Raw genomic sequence first — 16,929 nt, 5'->3', positions numbered from 1 at the left:
AAAACTGAGTGATAAAGCTATTTTTTTCAATCAAATAAGCTAAGTACATCAATCAGATAAAAACTGAGTGACAATGAAAAGAGAAATCACTCAAATTACATAGCAACACTCAACATGTAGTAAGAACAACAATAACACTAATATGAGCAAAAAATCGTACACCAGTAAGGTATATATCAGATATTAGAACAAAAAAAATAAACATTACTGATGACATCTTATTTATATCTGGAAGATGAAAAAACACAGCAATAAGCAAAACACAAGAAATACATTGAAAACTAACTAGAGATTAAATGAAGCATACAATGCGGACTGAGGGCTGGGCTCTTTTTTTTTTTCCTGAAACGAATGCAGACTGTGCTCTTAGGTGTATCCAATCTTATAGAGCTGCTGGAAAAACGGTTTAGTATTTTAGGTTACCCCAAAACAATTGAAAAATCCACATTGCATGAAGTACGTTATGCAAACAAACATCATTGTGTGAAATCAGAGGTGTAGAAGGTTGCTCGATGGCCGACGGGTGCCACGTACAGGGAGCTTGAAGAAGAATTGTGCACGGTCACAGTGGAATGGACAGCTCGTGAATGTCCCTCCAACATCCTGCTCGTCTGCTCGAGATCACCTTGAACCCCAGGGAAAGACATCAATTATCACGAACCTGGTGATTTTCGACGCGTCCACGATGAATTTGGCGTTGATCGACGCACTCCTTTTATCCTCGCGAATGTGCCTCTTCAGCTACCTCATCCATCAACTAATGGTGACCCAAAACTAGCCGACACTGATGAGCTTGCTACTACCGGCCATCCTTGCCCAGCTAAGGGATCCCCTGGAGGCTGCCGCACATCATCATCAGTACTCACGAGTATGGCTGGGCGTTCGGGTTACCCGAAAATTTCGGGTCGGGTATTTCGGGTTTCGGGTATTTCGGGTTTCCAAAAATACTATCCGAAATTAGCTAGAGAAAAGAAGAACCCGAAAATTCGGGTTCGGGTTCGGGTCTACCCGAACAACCCGAACCAGAACCACCCCGTGCAATACGCCACCGCTCGAGCTTGACGCCGTCCCTCTGCGCATGCGTTGCGGCCGACCGGCTGCCGGCCCCCGCGGCTCTGGGCTCCCAGCGCGCGGCGGAGTAGGCATGCTGGGCAGCCAGGTGCTCGCGGCTCGCGTGGCGGAGGAGACGCGCCCGAACTCGACTGCCGCCGCCGCCGCCGAAGGCCCGAGGCCCCACCCGCCGCCGCCAATGGACTGCGGGAGCCTGAAGCGGGAGCCGGGGGCGTGAGAGGAGGCAGATCCGGCGCCGGCGGCCGCGGACTCAAGCTCCTGGCCACCTGCCGCCGCCGCCGCCGGGACTGCAAGAGCCGGGGCGTGGAGGAGGCGGATGCGGCGGGCGCGGACTCGCTCCTGGAGACGGGGAGACGGGGGCTGGCGGGTGGCGGCGACGGGGAGAAGGGGCTTCGCCGGTCACCGCCTAGGGTTAGGGGACTGCACTGCTGGGGCTGGCGCAGGGGTCTGGGGGCTGGGGCGGCGCGGGTTCTGGTCTGGGGAAGAGGTGCGGTGCGTGGCGTGGGGGTGTGCTGGGCTGGGCGGCTGATGGGCTGCCTAGGGTTAGGGTGGAGCTTGATGGGCTGGGCTGAAACTGCAATGAAACAAACTTGGGCTGGGCTGTTTTTCGGGTTGTTCGGGTTTTTTGGGTACCGTGGTCCAATACCTGAATTACCGGTAATAATTTCGGGTACCGTGGGTTGGAACCCGAATTAGGTTTCGGATTTTTCGGGTTCGGGTATTTCGGGTTCGGGCTCGGACTTCGGGTTTAGGGTTTTGTGCCCACCCATACTCACGAGGCAACGACGGAGCTAATCGAGCTGCAAAATGGGCAAATGGGCCGAACCGAACACAGAAACAAAAACAGGCCACAAATGAAGGACCGAAACATCCACAAAGTAGCAGCACGAATCTCCAAGCCATCACCACCGTAGGAAACCGAGTGAAAATACATCAACAAAACAACCGGGTTATTGATAGAAATTCCGAAAAAAAATCAATGGCGGACTCTGAAGATCTGCAAAGAATTCATACTCAGGCCCCGTTTGGGACGGCTCTCAGCGGCTCCGGCTCCACTGCGCATAATACTGTAGCACACTGTTTATTGAAGCGGCTTCACTCTCTCCCTTCCCTCCTCTCTCACTGACATCGCGCATTGTTCAACGAAGCCACCGAAGCCCGATTTGGGTGGCTCCGCCGGCTCCGCACTACAGTGGCGCTACAGTGCCGGAGCGGGAGCCGGCGGGAGCCCTCCCGAACAGGGCCTCAAGCATGACTGACTGGAGGAGTTACATGTCAACATCTCATGAAAGAAAACAGGGGGCTTCCAGGGGAAATTCCTGAGTTTGCACGTCTCCGTTGGCCGCTTTGCGTTCTTCTTCTACCCCTGATGTCAGCGGCGGGGTCGCGGGGAAGGCTGGTGGTCTGATTGACGTCTGATCGTAGGGTATAGCAAGCACTGCCCCCGCGTCGCAAGGCACAGGCACTGAGCTTCGGCATCCCCGGTCTCCGTTTCCGTTGGCCATTCATTTCGCGTTCTTCTCCGCCTGACCGCCTCCGGTGCTCGCCTCCCTGGTAGAGCGGCTGCTGCTGGTCACCATCTCGTATCGCACAAGTCATATCGTGCCCATTTCCCTACCAGGCATGAACGTGTGTGTATATCCCTGAGCCTGCCTGATCCTTCCGCTGGTTCCTTTTCTTCAGGTTGAAACGTTGCTTTACAGATTTGCCATCTTCAGTGCCCAGCGCAGCGGGGAAGGTCCCCTTTTTGGGCGCGGCGATGTAACGTCCAGGCACTGTCGTCAGAGAAATCCGTTTCCCGCCCCTGAATCCCACGGCTTTCGGCCGGCGGCCGCCGAGGACAAACGATCTCATCCTCGGAGCTCTCCGATAAAGCGGGGCCCATCACTTCCCGCGGGAAATTCAGAACACCGGGGGCGCCCGGTCCACCACCACTCCACCAGCCACCTGCTGGCCCGCCGGCGCGCCTTGCGCGGCCAGAACTCGGCTCGAGCCGGACGCCTGCCGTGCCTGGTCGGAGGAAATCGACTAGTCAAGCCGGAGCATGAGGACTACGGGGCAAGTCACTCGGCGGCGAGGGGAAGTGTCATTTGCAGACGCGCGAGCTTGCTGGTCGCTGGTGCAGGTCGTTAGCTGCGAGGTTGGTGATTGGGCTCCCTGCTTCCAGAGAATCCTTGGGGGTTCAGACTCGGGTCAAAAAGGAATTGCGCGCAACCGCCCGTGCCATGCCATGGCGCGCACCAAATGGTCGCAGCAGCACCAGCACACGTTGAAGCGCTCCGCAAAAACACGTTTCCTAATCACTCCGTGTCTCCTTCCCCTTTCGCCCTTTCAACTTGCTTAAATATGTTCCCTCAAAAAACACACTTGCTTAAATATGAGAAAAGTAAACATTAGGAAACATCAGGGAGGGGCAGGGCGGTAGATAGAAGAGACCCTTTGGGCCTCCGCTTTGTTTCCCAGCGTAGCTTCCTTCTGGAAGATCAAGCGCTTCTAGTAATGCCTCGCACATCTGACATCTCTTTCTCACACCAATCATGTGAGACTTTCAGGACGGGGACAAAAACGGCCAACGGCGGAGCTGGCGCGAGACGTGAAGCTCGGTAAAAAAAAAACTGGATGGTATATCTGACCGCACGTCATCAACGTCATGATTCTTGAATGAATCGAAAAAAAAATAAAGAAACGTCTTGTTTCTGAAGGGCTTCTTTTGAGCCAATGGGACGTGATTACGTGAGCGCTAGTGGTCATCTATGACTTTTCCCCCACTTGGGTGAGAGGCACTACACTACAGCCCAGCCGAACGGCCCAGGTGCGTCGCTCGTACGGATAAAGCCGATCCGCCTGTTCTTCTTTCAGGCGGCTTTTTTATTTTTATATTTTTTAAAAACTTTTTTATATAAATATATTTTCGGTTTCACATTTTACAATTTTATACTCCTACCGCCCGCCAGGGGGCGGCAGGGATCTACATGTAAATAAATATAATTTTTTTACGCGGAGGCTCCTAGTGGGAGCCTGCCGCCCCCTGTCGGGCGGCAGGCACCTGCCGCCCGATGGAGGGGCGGCAGGCAGCCCGCCCGCCCGGCAGGGGGTGGCAGGCTCCCCCCTAAATATAAAAGCTGAGTCTCTTCTCTCGCACTCTTATTTCCTGTCCACGAGATCCAGAGAGGGGTGAGGGAGGTAATTCCAATGATAATATTTTTTTATGAACATTGAACCTCGTGTGGTTCCATGATTGGGTTGGGTCAAGTAGAGTTGTCGTTCAGAATTATTTGATTTGTTTAATTGGTGCTTGTGCTAAAGGTGGCCACAAACCATGTGTTCAAGCATTTGGGGCTAACCAATTTGATACAATAAACGAAATTTAAATTGAACGTTAAACAAGATACCACATAAGATATTACATTGAAGGTTTCATTCATCACAACCAAATTCTATAGAAATACGCACTGCCAACTAATTAAACAAGACATTTAGGCATACTACATACACAATATACTTAGTTTTTTACAAACAAATACATTGGAAGGTGTGTCGTGCACAACTACATACGGCAAATGGGTCTTTGGATTCACATTGAACTTCATGTGAAGACATTTCCGTATGGACTCAAAACTCCTCTCTAAGGGTTTATCTAGACTGCACTGTCTTCTTTCCAATGCTGATAGATTTACTATATAGGAATCATGATTAATTCTATAGAAGTCACCGTAATGAACTTGAAACGCCACATTGCTCGATATATCTGGCCATCCAAAGACTTTATTTTAATTAATCTAATATCTAGAAGCATGGTATGGCTTCAATTATAACCACTAATCCGAACCCTAAGTGCTTGCAATAATAAAAAATACTAATCACAGAATTAAACATACAAAAAAATTTCAATGAGAAAGTTGATAAATATTGGTTATCTGCGGTTCGGATCCAAAATCCGGCATGGCTTCGCCGGTGGAATTACCTCCCTCACCCCTCCTCTCTCCCTCTCCCCTCTCTGGATCTCGTGGGCAGGAAACGAGGGTGCGAGGGATGGGGCTCAGCTTTTATATTTGGCGGGGGGCTGTTTGCCGCACGGCAGGGGGCGGCAAGCTCCCGCCAGGAGCCTTCGCACAAAAAAAATTATATTTATTTATATATAGGTCCCTATCGCCCATGCCGGGCGATAGAACTATAAAACTGTAAAATGTGAAACCGAAAATATATTTTTTGTAAAAAACGTTTTAAAAAAATATAAAAATAAAAAGCCGCCTTCTTTCAGCCGAAGCCGATGCGATTGATGTGACGTGTGGCAGCAACGGCAAACCGGTCCCGGCAAACCAGGGCACGGCGCAGGCCCGGCCCAGCTTTATATATCCACACCTCACGCGCGACCCTCCACCCACCGATCACACACGCGGTCACGCAGACACGATCCCGCCAGCCGCCGCAGAGTACGCTACGCTCTTCCACCCCACAAACCCACCACGCGGCCACGCCACCACTCCGTTCAGGGAGGCATTCGACTCCACGGCAGGGCGAGGCGGGGGCGCCAAGGCAAGGCCAGGCCAGCAGTTGGAGGCATTAGCGGCGGCGGCCGCGGCTGAGGGGGCACATGGGGGTGCTGCGGAGCACGCAGAGCCTGGAGGCCGAGGTGGAGGAGATGCGCGCCGCGCTGCTGCTCCACGGCGCGGGCTTCGGCGCCCGGAGGCCGGGCGGCGCCGCGGCGAAGCGCGCGGCCCGGGCCGACGAGGCCGCCGGCGCGGAGGCGCGCACCGTCTGCGTCACGGGGGGCACGTCGTTCGTCGGGTTCGCCGTCGTCGACCGGCTGCTCCGCCACGGGTACAACGTCCGCCTCGCGCTCGAGACGCAAGGTTAGTCGGCCGGTCTTACTCGATAAATTTGGGGGCTTCAATTCGGCATTGGGGATCGGGCGCGTTTCTCCCTCTCGCGTTTTGCGGTGGGACGTCTGCGGAGTTGGTTGCCCGCGGCCCGCCCCCTGTTTCTGAAAAATTGGTTCGCTGATTGGAAATGTGAACTGCCCCTTCTTGCCTGCAATGCTGTCGTTCTACTTTTTTGTGTCATTTTAGATGAAAAAGATAGGCCAAACTTGACTACGAATCCCTTCCCCGCCACGAGATGTTCAGTAAATCAGTTAAATTTCGTAATGCAGTAGTTTTTTTTCTTGTGTGGAAGTACCAAATCGCGGTAAGAAAAAATAGGTTCAAGAGTGAAGGTTAGTTTAGAATGTGCTCGTGTTTGTGTTTGACTTCTGTTTGTTCCATTTTAAAACTAGGTTTATAAAAAAATATTCTTATACTTCTTGTAGTTGTGCGTCCGTTGTCTGTGTTGTGGAACTCCTGTTTTCTATCCGTATGCTTTGGTGTATGCTCGGTGTGTTGCCTGTGGATTGGTGGAAAATCCCCCACTTGAGGTGCTTGTGCCTGTCTACAAGCTTGAGAAACCTTCCAGTGATTTTGTTGGAATAAATTTCTACCTAGTAACATGGGTTTGTACTTTGCACGAACGATAGTAGTACTTGTACCTCCACGTTTCGTGATGCAAAACCGTGCTTTCTTTTATTGACACAAGTTATTTAGCATATGCCCATTTTCGTGCCAATTAAGGTACCAGCAGTGATGTGTCCATAATGCTGACTCCTACTATATGGTTTTCTGCTGCAATTATGCAGTTTTAGTTGAACGTTGCATCATAGTTGGTCCAGGCCATATGACCACATCACCTGCAGTAGTTGATAACCTGATATTTCACCAATGAAGATTCCCTGGACCACAGGAAATCTGCGTAGCCCTTATGGTCAAACTGAACCTGCAAGACTCTTTGCACGGCAAGAGTCTGCCTAGTCATGCAAAAGAGACTTCCCATGTTTCTCTCTTACGATTTCACTCCTTTCGAGGCTGAACATGTTAGTTTTAAATTTATTCTGTTTCCAGCAGTGTAGAACATGTCACCATATACTAATCAACTTTGCCCAAGGCTGCATCAAGAACATCAGTAAAAGATTTGTCAACTATGTTAGGCTTGCATAAACCAATTTATGTTCCAAAATTTTGTTCAATTGCATGAAAATACTATTGCCTTTGTGGGAGACACAAACCTTTTCTTTGTTACCATTGGGGAGCATAGGAGTTATTTCTGATAAGGCATTCTTCTTTGGTGACAGTGCACTGATAAGATCACTTCATCTTACCACCTCACTGAAAGGACCATCAAGGCAATTAATTCGATACTAACTGATAGCTGATGCATCATGTCTTTTCCCATAGCGCCTGTTATTTTTAATAGCTTGCCAAATAGGATTGAAAAAAACCATGGGACAAGTTTATGAAATAAAGGTTTTCCACAGATGATTTTGTTCTGTTGTATCTGCGCATAAGTTTGTGTGACATGACACCCCCCCCCCCCCCAAAAAAACACACACACACACACACACCCCAATCTGGTCTTGTATCCTTCTCTAAGCATTCTATAAAACCTTCACTTTTTCTCTCCTTCAATAAATATGCATCAGCACACTTACTAATACTATGCACAAATAAGAGTAAAAATTATACCAGGGAACATGATGCTATCTTCTAATTTTATAGATGTTGCGTGCAAAATGATTTTCTGGTTTCTATGGCATTTCATAATGCTTATTTGGGATATGCTAGTTGGAAAAGTAAAGTGGTACTAATTATTTGCCGTTTGAGAACATAATATTCCAACTTGATTACTTTGAGGTGTATGTATAGAGGCAGTTTTCACCTTCTTGGAATAAGACTGTTGTGACCATAACCTGCATGCGTTTTTATACAAAATCTTACTCAGAAATGATACGACAAGGTAAAAAAACTAGATTTACTCCATGCAATGCTTGATCAGATAATGATACATTGTCAGTTCCAAACAAAATGATCTCTTAAACAGTTTAAGAGATATTAAAAACTGTCCATTTGTGATTTCCAAACTCGATATGTTACTTTTACTCATTATGCTTGTTGACATGAATGGGAACATTCCTTTTACAAAAACGGCCTTACTGAACTTTCTGTCAAATTGGAGTAGCTTTTTATGTGTCTATTACTTTGTTTTGCTAACATAGAGGACCTTGACAAGCTGCGGGAGATGGAGATGTTTGGTGAGAATGGAAGGGACGGGGTTTGGACCGTGATGGCAAATGTGATGGACCCAGTGAGCTTGCATGAAGCTTTCGATGGCTGTGTCGGTGTCTTTCACACTTCATCACTTGTGGATCCAGGCGGCATCTCCGGTTACACGGTGAGCTACTTGACTTGGATTGATTTTCATACTGTCAGTACTCGTTTTTTAACAGAGTACTTGGTATTTATATCCCTGAAATCATATGTGCAAAAGTAGGCTAGATATATTAGTCTTTTCTTTTTGTTTATATGTGAAATAAGATTTGGTTTTTAAACTTTTAATAGTGTTATGCTCCTGCTTCTCAACATGTGTTAACACAGAAGCTTTGCATTATCCTTGTCAAGGAAGACTAGAGATGCACATTATGGAATATAGGTAGATGTCAACTCGTTAAACCTAAATTAAAAGATTTGTGGGCACTAATTTTAAAACAAAGGCTTATATCATGAGACATGGCTAAAAAGTCAGTCAGATGTCATGGAAGAGATTTAAAATTCAGACCTAATGGTTTGCATCGCCATGTAAATTGCAGCTACTGATTAGCTTAGAACAATCTTGCTAATTTTTTAAGACTGGAAAAAAAAGTTCTGATTGGTTAAAATGATCACCACTCACTATGTCCGGCAAGATTGCAGTATGAACTATGAACTAACGATGGCATGCACACCTTAGAACGATATGGCTTGACTGGGGCCATTGGTATCCTTTGCAGCATATTACTACAACTCTACAAGTTATCTTTCCTATTTTAGATCTGAGCAAGGCCCGCAAGGGAGATTCTGAATTTTCTAAACTAGGAACGTAGACCACTAATCTAACTATTATATAGAATTTTTTTTGGCACGATGTTCCCCTCAGATAGTGGTTCCTACCATTAGCCGTTGTTTTAGAATGTTCCCGAGACTACCACGGTTTGATTTTGTAATTGATTGACCTATCAGAGGCGATAAGCGACCTGATGTCCTTTGACTTAAGGGATGAAAGGATACCTACTACAAAGAAAGTGGTGGTAGGTGAATGTTTTGCAACTCCAAATATACACCTGGATGCTGGAAATGACTTAAATATATTTGTTCAAATTTAAGCTTTAAGTGGTTGCAATTTTGTTGTTATATTATTGTGCAAGTGTTGCAAAGTGCAACTACCAAATCCACTCAGATTGATCTAGTGGAGACTCGATTAGACCACGTCTGATGTTGCTACTGCCACCCCTTACTTTAGCAGCCTCGTCAGCGATATGGATGCAACTCTTTCTTTATACATTGCCAAACATCTCTATATCTTTATTTAAGCTGGATTAGACATATGCGTTTCAAAACATCTTTCTGGCATGCGATTCCATAGCATGTAGCCTAAAGACGAAGTCCGTATGCTCAGTACATGTGTATGTGTAGCCTATGTATGTGCTGGGTTGTTGTCCTCTTTAACATTTGAACATAGACATGAAAGGCATCCAATTGCTCTTTCGGTTGCAGTGGAAAGTTCATCTTGTTGACAAACAGTACGGACAGTTGAGCATGCCTTCTTTTCAGTTGTAGTAGTAACAGTGCCCTCACCGAACAGCTTCTAAGTCAAAATTGACTCAATCAAACCCATTAGTTAGGCGGTCCATTTCCCCCTTTTTTCTCATTCCGTACCAGATCCATTTTACTTTTGTACCTGCTTTTTACGATATGCCACTTAAATTTTTATAATCATGAGATACATTTTTGCCTTTACATTGCAGTGATCCTGTTGCTCTTGATTTTTTTCTGCACGCACGAACTTGCTACGAGGCACTAGCACAAACAAGTTGTATGCACAACTAGATAAACACAATGATTCTCCCTGTGATCAGGAGCCAAGTTGTATGCACTTAGAATAAATTTAATACGACATGTAAGTAAAAACGGAGGGAGTAGTAATGCCAAATATTGTATTAATACTCCCCCCCCCCCCCCCCCCCCGCCCCCAAAAAAAAGTTATAAGAAAAGAATTGGCAAAGATATTGTATTACAAACAACCTCATAAGAAAAAACTATAACAGTGTGCCCTAGAACATTAAATACAGCCACACAAAAAAAGAAAAAGAAAAAGAAAAATAATAATACCAACTAAACTAATCTAAGCAACTTTTTAGTAACCTCCTAACCTTTGGTTCACATCACACCATCGCACCTACTTTTTTGGTGTCTAAAATACTCCATTTGGACTTTTCATGAATGGTGTTGTAGCTATGATGTCAAAATGTGTGGCTTTACAAAACTTCTGAATGTGGATGTCAACAGAAACACATGGCACGTTTGGAAGCCAAAGCAGCAGAGCTCGTTGTCGAAGCATGTGTGAGGACAGAGTCCGTGAGGAAGTGCGTTTTCACCTCGTCGCTGTTGGCATGTGTCTGGAGGCAAAACTACGCCCGTGACCGCAGGTTCCCAACCACCATTGATGAGAACTGTTGGAGCGACGAGAGCCTCTGTCGCGACAGCAAGGTAAGTAGGAAGACAGCAAAACCACGGCTGTATTGATTGTTGAAAATACCTCCCCCATTTTGATGGCTACAGAATGTGTTAACGATGGGGCTTAAACATTTGCAGCTGTGGTTCTCACTTGGCAAGACGATGGCGGAAAAGGCGGCATGGAGGGCGGCACGGGGAACAGACCTGAAGCTAGTGACCATATGCCCTGCACTTGTAACCGGGCCAGGATTCCGGAGGCGGAATCCTACTCCATCCATTGCCTACCTCAAAGGTCTATACTCTACTGCCATCGTGACATCGTCAGTCCAGTGAATCACCATGCAGTAGCTAAGACTCTTAACAATGGGTAAATGGCCATAGTAATTCGAATTCACCACATTGATGGAACCTGCGACGCGTGTGTATGATCGCAGGAGCGCACGCCATGCTCGCCGAAGGCCTGCTGGCCACCGCGAACGTGGAGAGGGTAGCGGAGGCGCACGTCCGCGTGTACGAGGAGATGAACGGCACGGCCGGCGGGCGGTACATCTGCTACGACCACGTGGTCCGGCGGGCCGAGGAGTTCGCCGAGCTGCAGCGGCAGCTGGGGCTCCGCGCCCCCGCCGGCAGGGCTCCCGCGGCGCCCGACGAGCGAGCGGCGCGGTTCGAGCTCTGCAACCGGAAGCTGACGGCGCTCATGTCCGCGCGGAGGAGGTGCACCTACGACGCCTACTTCCCCGTGTCGTACGAGTGAAATGGTGGGGTCGGGGGGCGAGTTGTCTGGATGTGAATAGAAGAGGAGAGAGCTCATGCTGGTGTGACATTGTACATAGTTTGATGCGTCAATAAAGCTTTGCTAGGTAGGATGTTGTACAACCTGACAACAATTTCCGCCAGCGGAGAACTGATCGGCAATGGTCAGTAGAGCAGCCGAGCAGGTGACTCGGCACAGCGAAGCAGAGAATGGGTCACCAAGAATCAACCAATTTTCGACCGAACAAAACAGGCCGACAGCACACAACAATCATGTTTTTACAGGGCCCAGTGGACAAGATGGGCCAAAAAGAGGCAAAGACTCAAGAATCAAGTCAAGGGAAAAAAAATGAGAGGATGGGCGAAAGCATTCTCTTCTTCCTCCGCGCGCCTACGCATTTCGTCGAGCGCCAATCGGGCACCGCGCAGCTCCCGCTCCCCAGCCTCCCACGCGGCCACGCTTCCAAGCGCAGCCTGTGCTTCCATGCGCACGGCACCATAAAAAAAAAAAGAGAGGCTTGCAGATGCTGGCGTCGGCATAATTTGACCTAGGGTTACCTACGGTCCGGCGACTACGGCGGCAATTCCACCGCCGTCGAAGGTTTCTGCTCTACTCTCGTGACCTGTCCTCTCCTCCTGCTCGGGCTGACCAAGGGGCTGACTTTGCTCGGCTGCCCGGCCTTGGCGGGAGGGCGAGGTTCTAGGGTTTCATGGGTAGTAGCCATAATCTGTTCGCCTCCCTCGAGTCTGAGGAGCAGCGAAGAGGATGTCGGCGGAGTCGTCCAGAGGAGGGCGCGAAGAAGGAGATGGGACTGCATGAGCTCCTACGGAGGATGCAGCTGAATGAAGCCGAGCGGGAGGAGGTTGTGCTGGCCAGGGAGGAGAAGGAAAAACTTCCTGTGGTGAAGTGGATGGCGGTAGCCAAATTGTTAACCCTGAAGCACTTTAGCGAGCAATCGTTAATCTCGACGATGAGGGCTGCTTGGAACACGGCGAGGGAAGTCTCCTTCAGCCCCATCGGGAAGAACTTGTTTACTATCCAGGCTCATTGCCTTGGAGACTAGAAGCGGATCATGGAGGATGGTCCTTGGCTGTTCCGTGGTTGTGCTCTGATGATTGAAGAGTTTGATGGATCCACATCTTCCCCTGCGGTGCCTCCTAGCAAGGTTCAAGCATGGATCCAAATCCACAAGATACCTCCACTTTATCGCACGGAACACATCTTACAGCAATTGGTGAGCAAAGTTGGAGAGGTTCTTATGATCGACATGGAGGTGGTGTCGACAGGTACGGGTGATTTCCACCGGGCCAAAGTAAACCTCCCAGCGGCCCGTCCGCTAGTGAGGGTTGTGACTCTCTCCCCGGAGGGTAGTGAGAGCATTATGCTGCAAATTTTGTATGAGAAGATTGCACGATTCTGTGCACACTGTGGGATGTTGGGCCACACACACCTGGAATGCGGGACAGGTGAGCATGAAGAAGAAAACCTGCAGTATGGTGATTGGATGATGGCACCGTTAGGGACGTGGTGCTCGGGTACTCCCCGAGTGAGAGACTTCTCTTACTCCACGGAGAAGGAGCAACCCCGTTCACAAGGGGGACGCGGAGAATGTGGAGGCCGAAGCTTTATTCCTGGCCGCAACGGGCGCGGTGGTATGCGTGGGAGTAGAGGACCACCAGTTTGGAGAGAAAAAGCAGCAGACTCAGCTGAAGGAAGTGGCTCGCGAAAGAGGATGTCAACTGATGCTGGCCTGGATCTACAGGACACGGCTTCTAGTCCAATGAAGCCACAGAGGGAGGAAGATTCTAGTCAGGTGAAGCTAATAGCTCAAAAACAGATTTTTCTGGTGGCATCACAGAGCAACGAGGACACGGAAAGGAAGGTGCCCCCTCCACCTCCTCAGTACGTGCCCCCGAGGGAAAAGAAAAGACAGAAGCAAGCAGTGGAAAAGGGGACAGCTACATCTCCACCAAAGAATAAGGCGGCCTCCTCGGGGGAGGACCGCCGAGCATAATGAGTTGTTTTAGTTGGAACTGTCGCGAATTGGGCAACGGCGCGACAGTGAAGGAACTTCGTGATTTTGCGAAGAGTGTTGCCCCGACTGTGCTATGTGTGCTGGAAACTCAGGTGCACAAAGCTCGGGTTGAAGGTCTTAAGGATACTCTAGGCTTTGATAATTCTTTTGCTGTAAGCAGCTCCGGCCGCAGTGGCGGTATGGGGATTTTTTGGAATAATGATATAAAGCTAGAGATTTTACCGTACTCACAATACCATATTGATGCCATTGTTACAGAAGCAGGAGGCGAACCATGGCGGCTAACTTGCGTGTATGGGGAAGCCCAGACTAGTGAACGTTTCAAAACGTGGAATCTGATGAAACACATAAAGTCATCGAGTGCATTGCTGTGGCTTTGCATTGGCGATTTTAATGAAGTACTACATCGATCGGAGCATGTTGGGTTACAGGAGCGGAGCTATGCCCAAATTGAAGGCTTCCGAGAGATGGTGGATGTATGCGGCCTTCAAGATCTTGGATATGAAGGACGTAGTTGGACTTTCGAGAAAAAAGTTGCTGGAGGCTCGTATTGCCGAGTGTGGCTAGATCGAGCTTTGTCCACCCCCGACTGGAGTGCTCGTTTTCCTCTTGCAACAGTGCGACATATGACCGCAGCGACCTCGGATCACGGACCTATCTTACTCCAATGGCGTCAGGGAGGACGTCGACGAAAATCCAGAGGAAAGAAGATGTTCAGGTATGAGGTTATGTGGGAATCACATGAAAACTTTACCCCATGGATGGCTAATGCATGGCAGGAGGAGGGAAAGGCAAAGACGGTGTAGGATTTACATAGGAAGATGGCTGTCGTGACAAGCAAACTTGATGGTTGGGGATCGACAACATTTGTTCATGTTCGCCAAGAGCTGAAAAATCTAAAGGAGGAGCTGGAGAAGCTTTAGTCTGACCCAGCTCGGACAGGCCCAACACACAGGGAGATCAAGATCAACGACAGAATAGTTGAGCTGAACTACAGGGAAGAGGTGATGTGGTAACAAAGATCCAGGATTCTCTGGTTGGCAGCAGGAGATAAAAACACTCACTTTTTCCACTTGCGAGCGAGCCAGCGAAGAAAAAAGAACAGAATCACAAAATTAAAGAAACCCGATGGGCACTTCACTGAGGATGTACTCGAGATGGGGGGCCTTGCTTCCTCTTTCTACAAGGAGTTGTACACATCGGAGGGAACTGTACATATGGAGAGGGTTCTGGATACGGTGCCAATTAAGGTGACACCGAAGATGAATGACCTTTTGATTGCCCCTTTCACGGAGAAGGAAGTGAAGGAGGCATTGTTCCAAATGTTTCCCACCAAAGCGCCAGGGCCTGATGGCCTACCAGCACATTTTTTCCAACGTCACTGGGACTTGTGTGGGGAGGAAGTTACGGAAGTAGTGCTGAGAATTTTGAAGGGTGAGGATGATCCATCATGTGTGAATGATACCCTAATCGTGCTCATCCCAAAAGTAGCAAGTGCACAGGAGCTGACTCAGTTCCGCCCTATTAGCTTGTGTAACGTCATCTACAAAATCGCCTCAAAAGTGGCCGCGAATAGGCTGAAGGAAGTTCTCCCTCAGGTCATCACTGAGGAACAGTCAGCATTTGTCCCTGGCCGACTCATGAGGAAAAGTGGCTTGCACTTTATGAAAAAGAACGGATACACGATGCTGTGCTCTGAAGCTTGACATGAAGAAGGCTTATGATCGTGTGGAGTGGGAGTATTTATGTGCTATCATGACCCAGCTCGGTTTTCATAATTTATGGGTTGACATGGTAATGCGGTTGATTACTACTATTTCTTTCTCAGTTTTATTCAATGGTGAACGACTTGATTCTTTTAAACCGACGAGAGGAATCCGTCAGGGAGATTCTATTTCTCCATATTTGTTTCTTTTGGCAGCAGAGGGCCTTTCGTGCCTCTTAAACTCAAGACTACAGTCATCAAACCTCAAGGGTATTAAGGTGGCTCCATCGGCTCCGGTGGTAAGCCATCTCCTCTTCGCGGATGACAGCTTGCTGTTTTTTAGAGCAAATGTTGAGAATGCCCAGGAGATCAATGATGTGATGAACATTTATTGCTGTGCATCGGGCCAACAAATCAATATGGATAAGTCATCGATTCACTTTGCGAAAGGAATACCTAATAGCACCAGAGAGACAATCAAGAATTTGTTGAATGTGCAGAATGAGTCACTTAGTGAGAAATATCTGGGAATGCCTTCAGATGTGGGCATGTCTGTCAACGGCGCGTTCAAATATTTGAAGGACAGAGTCTGAGAAAGAGTCCAGGGCTAGATGGAAAAATGCTTGTCGGCAGGGGGAAAGAAGTTTTGATCAAGGCTGTAGCACAAGCAATTCCAACTTATTCCATGTCCTGTTTCAAACTGCCAAGAGGCTTATGCGAGCACATTAATGGAATTATCAGAGGCTTTTGGTGGGGCAGCAAAGAAGGTAAAAGAAAACCATGTTGGGTCGCCTGGGAAGAGATGATCAAACCCAAGAGGTTGGGAGGACTTGGGTTCAGAGACATTGAGCTATTCAACCTCGCCTTGCTAGCACGTCAAGCTTGGTGGATACTGAAGGCACCAAATTCCCTCAGCTCACGAATACTTAAAGCTGTATATTACCCTACAGTGGACTCTTTGGATGCTGATCAGGGCGCATCACCTTCTCGTGTGTGGCGTGCAATCACGGAAGGGAAAGAAGTGCTGATACAAGGCATTATTCGTAGAATCGGAACGGGAGAATCTACTAGTATCTGGAATATGAACTGGTTACCGAGGGATGGCCAACTCCGACCACTGACCAGTCCTCGGTCGGACGCTTAATTGATGAGTGCTGAATCCAAAAAAAAAGAAAAAAAAATGAGAGGATGGGCGAAAGCATTCTCTTCTTCCTCCGCGCGCCTACGCATTTCGTCGAGCGCCAATCGGGCACCGCGCAGCTCCCGCTCCCCAGCCTCCCACGCGGCCACGCTTCCAAGCGCAGCCTGTGCTTCCATGCGCACGGCACCATAAGCAAGCTCTTTCAATGGCGCATTCCACAGGCGGGCGGTAGTGGAGGTGGGAGGTGGGAGGTGGCCGGTTGGCTAGATGAGACGGGACAGATCGCGACGCACTTGGGGTTGGGGGCGGCGCCGGCAGCGCGCCTCCACGCACCTCCTCCGCCAACTCGCGTGGCGCTTCCCTAGCGCCCTCTCAGCCGCTGGAAATACCTCCACCCTTCAGCTCTTCTCACCACCGGTGCACGCAGAGGCTTCAGCAGCTACTACTCCGCCGCAGCCGCTGCCGACAGCCACCTCGCTACCGGTTAGCATCCTCTATTCCTCTCCCGCTTCAATTGGTCTTTGATCACTCACGCATGATACACTACATCGATAGCGCCGGGTTTGAAGGGGTTTCTGTTCAGTTCATTCCCTGACCCCCAAACCGAAAGAATAGTTCGATCTGCCGCCCAGCGATAGCTGCGTC

General features: G+C 48.9%; 1 protein-coding gene across 1 annotated transcript; it reads left to right on the top strand.

Annotated features, from left to right (window-relative positions):
• The first annotated feature begins 5,455 nt into the window (after positions 1-5,455).
• Positions 5,456-11,605, top strand: LOC120697748 (cinnamoyl-CoA reductase-like SNL6). Its single transcript, XM_039981063.1, has 5 exons — positions 5,456-5,924; positions 8,156-8,331; positions 10,482-10,682; positions 10,788-10,941; positions 11,084-11,605. The coding sequence occupies exons 1-5, from the start codon at positions 5,666-5,668 to the stop codon at positions 11,401-11,403; spliced, it is 1,110 nt and encodes a 369-aa protein (XP_039836997.1). The 5' UTR covers positions 5,456-5,665; the 3' UTR covers positions 11,404-11,605.
• The last annotated feature ends 5,324 nt before the right edge of the window (positions 11,606-16,929 follow it).

This window comes from Panicum virgatum, chromosome 3K, assembly GCF_016808335.1.
Source record: "Panicum virgatum strain AP13 chromosome 3K, P.virgatum_v5, whole genome shotgun sequence".
NCBI classification, from domain to species: Eukaryota; Viridiplantae; Streptophyta; class Magnoliopsida; order Poales; family Poaceae; genus Panicum; species Panicum virgatum.
The sequence above is the reverse complement of the archived record's forward strand: the minus strand, read 5'-3'. Positions and strand labels throughout refer to the sequence as shown.